Consider the following 8,404-nt stretch of genomic DNA (forward strand, 5'->3'; position numbering starts at 1 on the left):
TATATTGATTTTGCATTTAACCCTCCTTATTAAATTTGTTAAAAAAATTAAGAAGAAGAAATCTATTAATTCTTGTGCTGAGGGACAATGCTGAATAGTTGTTTTTAAACGCTTTTGTTAAGCCTGTTACTTATTAGCTATTTTAGCTAGCTAAGGTGAATTAGAAATAAAAATGTATTTTATGATGGATGCTACTCATCATCTCATACTACATATTTTACATATTCTAATATTATTTTTATTATTTTTTATTTCATTCTTGTTAAATTGATTGAGTTGTTCAACTTATCATTTATACACCATATTTTTGTTATAGTAGAAATGAAAAAATAAAATAAAATAAATATGATGTGTGGAAATGATAAGTAGATATACTTTAATTGTATATACTCCTAAATTTTATTTTTCACTCGCAGAAATGGTTCGATTACAAGGCCCTTGTCACATAGAAAGTTCTGTGCAGCAGCGCCAGACTAAGGTAAGCCGCGTGCTGATTGATCTGATCTCCATGCAGCAATTAGGCGTCAATGACTTTTTAAATATAAATACCATATTATTTTTAATAAGAATTCACACAAAAAAAAAATCAATTTTCAAAATTACTTTTACTTTGGTAAATACAAGATTGAAAATAGTTTTTCAATTTTCAAAAACTATATTCATCTAATCATTTTAATCGACTTTCATTAATATAAAAAAAGAAAAAAGAAAAAAAATTATATCCTAAACTTTTATCCAATTTCTATCATACTGTAATGATCTGGTACGTATATGCTATCTATCAACTTTTAAATTCTTTTATTTAAAAGAACCTAATTATGATATATATTTGGTGGGTAAGTAATGTTATCACAATACGATGAAAATGGGTCGAGAATATAACACATAATAATTTTTAAAAAAAGCTATATTATACCTCTGGACAATTAATTATAATAAATTTCATGATCATGTTTTAAAAATGTTGTTAAAAAAATCATATAAACTGTCTTGATTCAAACATATTTTGTATGAGTTTCATCAATTTGGCAAGATCTAATAAACCTTAATCTTTATAAATTTTCTGAATGATTTAAAAAAAAAAAAAAAAGGAAAAACAGAAAAGGAAGATGACGTGCGGCTGGACTTGGAGCTGCCACAAGGACCACCAGGTTATAGTTGGTTAAATTCAGATATCCTTCAAGTAAATCTACCTTTAGGAGCTGCAGTCCCAGAAAGAGAACAGACGCCTTCTATAAGTACGAGATCAGGTATATATTTAAACAGAAAACATGATTTTCACACTTACCACACGTGCACTGTTGCTAGTTCAATTATAATTATTTTTGTAACATAAATACAGTATTTGGATGTTTATGTTTTTATAAATCTGAGTCCATAATTTTTAATTTTCACAACATTGATACTTACGAATCTGATAACTCGAAATCAAATACATCCTCCATCAATCTTCCGTCAAAAAACTAACCTCGAGCTTGTCGATGACATACAATTAATAGCCTGTTTCAATCTTTGATTCATGACTAACACATGAATGAGTAGTATGCTACATCCAAAATTCAATTAAAAAAAAAAACAAAAATATTAAATTGATTTTAAGATGAAGAAACTTTAAAAAATACATAATAAATTAATAATCATAAAAATATATTATAAACTATAATAATCATATAATAAATCCAAAAGATTAATAAATATAATAAAAAATTATCCCCGCCACGGCGGCCCAAATCTAGGCACCAAGTCTTGGCTGGGTGGCATGTTTAGGTTAATTCTCCCCCACTCTCCCAGTGCTGTCAGGGAGTCAACTGCCTGCCTCTATTTTTTTTTTTTGTACTAAAATGTCTATTTTTATTTTTTTCTCCCTTTCATGTTTTAATAAATTATTTGTTTGAGTTTTTCCTGTTTAATGGTTTTTTAAATTTTTTTTAGTTTTCAATTTTAATAAATATTGTTTAATTTTTTAACTTTTAGATATATTGTAAAAATTTAGATTTTTAATATTTTCTTATTTATTTATTTATTTTATAATTTTTAGATTTTGAAATATATTTTTATGTTTTTTAGAGATTTGTTGTTATTTTTATACCATGCACGTTGCCGTGCTCCCATTTATTTTCTAATATAAAATTGACAGAAGTAATTGATTGCGAGTTCTCAAATTCTTAATTCATTATCAACTTTGTAAAAGTTGAAAATCTTGGTTCCAATTTTTAAAACGTGAAAGGTCAGATACTGATTTTGCATTTAAGAAGAACCCATTGTCACTGGGTGTAACCGCCAGCAAAAGCACATGTTGCATCTTCGAAGTCCCCGGCCATATGTTGGTCGGCAACTCATATCATCCTTTTGTTGTCTCCATCGGGCCCTATCACCGACGCAAGCGGGAGCTCATGATGATTGAGGAGCACAAGTGGCGGTATCTCAAGTCCTTGCTCTGCAGAAAACCGACCAAGACCTTTGAGGTCTACTTGGAAAGCATAAAGCCACTTGAAAAGGATGCCAGGGAATACTATTCGAAGATCATTGAACTTGAAAGCCGTGACTTCAACGAAATGATGGTTCTTGACAGGTGCTTTATAATAGAACTTTTTCGCAAGATTATAGACCGGAACCTATTCGAGCCCAATGATCCTCTGGCCACCGATTGTTGGGTATTACCATTTGTATATAGGGACTTCCTCCTGCTCGAGAATCAGATACCATTCATTATACTAGAAAAGTTATTTGAAATATCCAAAATGCCTAGCGAGGAGGAGTCTAGTTTGTCCTTATCCTTGCTTGCCATGCAATTCTTCAACGAAGCTATCGCATTGCAAAGACCCCATGATTTCATATGCCACCGGTCTCGTGATCTAAAAGGCTCGCATTTACTGGACTTGGTTCGTTTAAGCTTTATACCCGAGAAATTAAAAGGAACACAAAGCAGTGGCACACCAACCCATGTTATGCACAGCTTCTCAAGGCTCCGCCGGTCAGGGATTAAGCTCAATCTGGTCCAAGAGGAAAGCTTCTTGGTTGTGAAATTCAAGAATGGTGTGATTGAGATGCCTCGTCTAAGACTTGACGAACTCATGGGCTCTTTCTTGTCAAATTGCGTGGCATTCGAGCAGCTTCATTGCGACTTCTCCAAACACTTCAACACTTATGCAACCTTCTTGGACTGCCTCGTGGAAAGTGCCAAGGATGTTGGGTACCTATGCCACCACAACATTATGGATAAGAATATTGGTAACGATGACGAGGTTGTGCGCTTCATCAACCAGATGGGCAAAGGCGTGATGATTAATAGTGATTGTTATTTGTCCAAGTTGTTTGAGAATGTGGACAAGCATTATAGAAATTGTAAAGGCAAAAAAGTTGGCTAGGATTAGATGAGTGAATGATAAGGCTTATCTTATCATATTATTTATTATTGTTGGATGAATGTAAAAATAATTATTGATTTATATCTAAACAATGTTGAGTCTATCTAGAAATATTAGGAGTTGTTTAGATAAGTCCCTGAAGTCAAAATCGAGTTTTGATAGCATTACACTTATCCAGAAGAAATCTGATCAGAGTTTAGTCTATATCAGAAGAAGTTATCACGAAATGTTAGCAGTCCGTCGGGACGCGTTTTCGCGTCTGTTGCTAACCGTCAGCAGAGTCCTACTGCAACTAGAACTCTTTTCAGATCTTCTATTTAAAGGGGATTCGGTTTTGTATCTCTTTAAGGACTTCAAGCCACGAATTTTACAAAGGAGATTCTGTGTGTTTATGAGAGAAAATTCTCTTGAGAATTTTCATGGGAATTTTCATATCTTCTTGAGTGTGATCGTGCTTTGAGTGCGAAGCAACATCGATTGGGTTTCAGCCTTTGGAGTTCCAGAAGGGAGGTCAACATTTGAAGATCGCCAGAGGTTCTGGCTGCTACTGTGGTAGAAGACAAACGGGTCGTTTGTCTAGGCAAGTAAGAGAGTCGAATTGCAAAGGTTTTGTAATTGATTATTACTTGTAATTGTTCTTCAAATAATGAGATTGACTTTCCTGGGTTTGGCTGCCCCGTAGGGTTTTACCTTTAAAAAGTTCTTTAAAGGGTTTCCCTTCGTAACCAATCGTTGTGTCTTGCAAGTTTGATTATTTATTTTAAAGTATTTGATTCATTTCATAATCTTTACAATTGAGATCTAACGTATTTGTTCAAGGAAATTGGTAGACAATTTCGTGGTTTTACAGGGGTACATTGGGAATTTTAGAAATTGCTGGAACGTGCAATGGGCGACCTTCAAGCGTAAGTATTTTGACACTCCTTGGGCGTTCATTTCGGCGTTGGCTGCGTTTGTGCTCTTATCGCTTGCAATTGCCCAAACTTTCTACACCATCTATGCTTACGTGCATCCGAATGATGGGTCCCCTCCGCCAAATTGAATGCGAATGAAATTTGTATTTAGGAATCGTATGTAATTAGTTTACATTAAGTTGTTAACAGAGATATTGTGGAAGTGATGGATCCAGTTGTAGAAAATCGTCCCTAGCTTTTGGTATTTTCTGATGCACTATATGTACACAAGCTTGCTGCTGCTTATGAGTGCCAAATTGTTGAAGGAATTCCTAACCATCAACTGAAGCAGTTTGTGGTAGATGGTAAAAAGGTTGTACGGAGTATATATGTTTTCATCCTGGTTATTCCAGTGTTCTATTTCTTTTGCTTGTGTTTTGTGGTTTTGTTGTTTGGGTATTAGGAGAACCTTTAGGTGTTTGGAGTAGTGATGCTAGTAAGATTTATGAAATTCTCCTTGGGGGAACAATAATCAAGTTGTCATTGGAAATGGGAGGGTATGACCCTAGTTACTTGAATGGGTTTGTTCAGACAAGAAAATATATGATGAAATGCCTAATGGGACTTTGGCTATTTAGCTTAGCAAATAAAGTACAATTACAAAGAGATTACACAAAAGTAATTCCACAAACTGACTTGGCTTCATATAGTCCATTAGATTGATTTACTTTACTATACAAAGTAATTTTACAATCTAACGAATTATATCATGTCACATCAGATTGTGAGATTATTTTTTGTGTAATTCATTTGTGGCTTGAGTATTTTCCTAGAAAATATGGTGTTAGCTGACCTTTCTGGTATGCAAATGGAGCTACCATTCAGGTACCTTTTTCCGGTGTAATGGCTATAGAGAGAAAAAGAAAGGCTCCTCATGCTCATACCGTTTGTGAAATTGTTGTTGCTTGTTGGGGAACTATTGCGCACATTGTTTTCCTTGCCTTTTATTTTTATTTTTATTTTTATTTTTATGTTTTTACTAATATTAGTGTAACAACAATGTTGCTCCTTGGTGAATCTGCCATTGTAAATGCACTTATTGGAGTAAACATTTATGCTATTAGTTTTCTCATGCCACTTAGGGTTATTTTGTACATAGTAGCTGGAGGACTATAAGCAACCTTCCTAGCATGCTATATATATTCTGTTCTAGTGCATATTATTTTAGTCATCTTTGCCTACTTGGTTTACATGGCAAGCAATGAGCTTGATAACCCCACTGTAATGTGCAACCATCAAGAACATCTGAGGAGCCAGTTTCCCATGATGGGCAATCTTGTGGCCCTACTAGTGGGAATTACAAGGGGTCTTACTTGACAATGCTGAATTCAAGAGGACTCATTTTTGAGATTATCAATATAGTTAGCAACTTTGACAATGTGTTTGTTGACTGTGGATATTGGGTGAGTGCCATGGCTGCTAGACCTTCATCAACTCCTACGGGCTACTTGTTAGGTGGGTTGGTATGGGTTGCAATCCTAGTAGAGAAGGAGAAAAAAATTCTCAGATATACGGCCACTCGGACCAAAAAATTTAGGGATACCATTCAAGGTGCCTCAAGTCTCACTCAAATGAACCAAATTCCTGTACGCTTGCAAAATCAAATGCTTGCACATTTATGTTGGAAGTTCATAATAGACCCAAAGGGGCTCCAATCCTCCAACAGCAAAACATTCTTGATTTCTTTCCTAAAGCCATTCGATCAAGCATTCTCATTATCTCCTTTACACTTCAATGCGTGAGAAAACCATTGCTTCTCGAATCTTTCATATTGAAGGCACTATCTATGATCCAAAGGATGGAAAAATTGTTGACTGGACTTGTTACAGTGTGGATGTCGATTTGCAAGCCATGGCAAAATTAAGTGTTGTTTGTAATGATGCTGGGAACACAACTACTACAATTGGCAAGGAATTTGATGTCGGGTCCGTTGCTCATGTCTCCTTGGCTCTACTAGGTGCCTCTTTCAAAGAAATACTGCCGGAAGAGATTGGAATCTTGGTCATAGAATCGTATCATAGGCTCATAGCTCTAAGGACAAGGTTCTTTGGAAGGGATGGTAATGTAAAAAACCCAGTTAAATTGGGTCTACCACTAGCGTGAGTCAATTGAAGAATTACTTCCATGATGGGCCAAGCAAATGGGATCATGTTGTGTAGTTTTTTAGTATTATAGCCTGTGTTCGTAGATGGGCCGGGATTATGTTCCATGGGCCATTAGTGTTACTTAGTCTGTGTAGTTGGTATTTCAGAACTTGCCTTCGGCCTTTTGTTTGTTAGCCCAAGGCCTTATGGCATTTCGGCTAGTTTCGATTCGTATGCCTAACGATATATGTACTTGAGGGAGTTGTTTGTAGGAGTTTTTATGGAAAATTCGTGTAAACACAGGCGACTGTGGAGGAAGGATTGCTTCGAATAATCCAATAAATCAATACAATCAATCGTATCACTCAGTTTGTCTCAATCTTCTCTCATTTTATATTTCTTCTTTCAATTTATGTTTGTTCTTTTGCATTACATCCAGAACCATAACATAGACATTCGTTTAATATAAGAATCACATTCTTAAATATTTTACTTTTGAAAGAAATAGAGTTTCTTTTTTCCCAATTAGTATCTTCTAATATATATGAATTCGACAAATTTGCAACATTTATCTTCTATTTTAAGCCTTCTTTCAATTTGTTTTTTGGACAAGAAAAAATATACAAATTTATATTAAAACGTACCTCACTCTTTTGGGGCCTTAGACAATAGCTTGCGTTTGAATGTTTGAGCTGAGTTGAGATGAGTTGAGTTTTTTTATAAATAATAGTAAGTTTAGATGATAGAGTGAGTTTTGTGGGGTCCACTTAATATATTTTAGATGGTGGGGGTGATTTTCCCATTAAGAGTGATGATGTATATGGACACATTTGTAGGAACCTCAACCATCGTTGATTTCACTATTCGAGTTGGGTTCCTTACGAGGTTGCGGTAGGTGAGCCAGTTGTAGAGGAAATGGAGACTCTACTATACCGATTAGGATAGAGGACGTCACTGCTGCCATCATGAGGTTGTTGCCTAGGGCTGTTTGCGTTTGCATCGATGATGATAGCTTGCACGTAGGCTAGTCGTGGATTTCATGGTGGAGATGCGCTATGCCTCTTCTACGATCTTTAAATCTAATGCTGGGGTGACACCCATTGCTAGAGGAAATGAATGTGGTCAGTGTGGGGAAGAACCAGAGAGGAAGGATGACACCGCATCCCGGGAGAGACAAGATTTCTTGGTTGAAAGCCTCAGAGTTGATAAATCTAGAGAGGGTGTCAAGCTGAGACTCAAACCAACACTTGATGGTGACCAAACCATACTTGAAGCCGATTTGGAGCTCCATGTCCCTCTCTCTACTCAACTGAAGCTAAGTGGCACCTCCTTTCTTGTATCTGAGCTACTGATGGTAAAATCACTTGGATATCTTGCTGCCTTAAGGGTTCTATTATCCCCAAAAGACTTCTCGAAGAGATGACTCCAGTTGTAGAAAATCGTCCCAAGCTTTTGGTATTTTCTGATGCAATATATGTACACAAGCTTGCCGCTGCTTATGACCACCAAATTGTTGAAGGAATTCTTAACCATCAATTGAAGCAATTTGTGATAGATGATATCAAGGTTGTACTGAGTATATATGTATTCATCGTAGTTGTTCCAAGCAACAACTGTTACAAGGGTGTTCTATACTGGGGTGTTCAACTGGGTTTCGGATCGGGTATCCGGGTACACCCGACCCATAACCCAGGTTTCAAATTTGGACTGGAACCCAGTCTAGGTATATCCGGTTATGACCCAGTTCGAAACCTTGATTACTCCAGATTTTTACAACTAGGAAATCCGGGTTTTGGGTCAAACCCCTTTTTCTTTCTTATTCTTCTTCTTCTTCTTCCTTTTCTTTCTTTCTTTCCTTTTTTTTAAAAAAAAAAAAAAGAAAAACATAATGGTGAAAAGCATTTTTTTTAAAACTAAAAGCTTATATTTTATTACAAATTTTTCAAGAAAAAAGTTTGAAAACATATTTTTCTGTATATATAATAGAATTAATTACCTT

The 8,404-nt window shown here is 35.5% G+C and overlaps 1 protein-coding gene across 1 annotated transcript; it reads left to right on the forward strand.

Annotated features, from left to right (window-relative positions):
* The first annotated feature begins 418 nt into the window (after positions 1 to 418).
* On the forward strand, positions 419 to 4,430 carry LOC122278623 (UPF0481 protein At3g47200-like). Its single transcript, XM_043088802.1, has 3 exons — positions 419 to 478; positions 2,253 to 3,359; positions 4,219 to 4,430. Exons 1-3 carry the CDS (start codon positions 419 to 421, stop codon positions 4,408 to 4,410), a joined length of 1,359 nt encoding a protein of 452 aa, XP_042944736.1. The 3' UTR covers positions 4,411 to 4,430.
* Positions 4,431 to 8,404: the final 3,974 nt, after the last annotated feature.

The sequence above is a fragment of the Carya illinoinensis genome, chromosome 10 (genome assembly GCF_018687715.1).
Source record: "Carya illinoinensis cultivar Pawnee chromosome 10, C.illinoinensisPawnee_v1, whole genome shotgun sequence".
In the NCBI taxonomy this organism is placed as follows: Eukaryota; Viridiplantae; Streptophyta; class Magnoliopsida; order Fagales; family Juglandaceae; genus Carya; species Carya illinoinensis.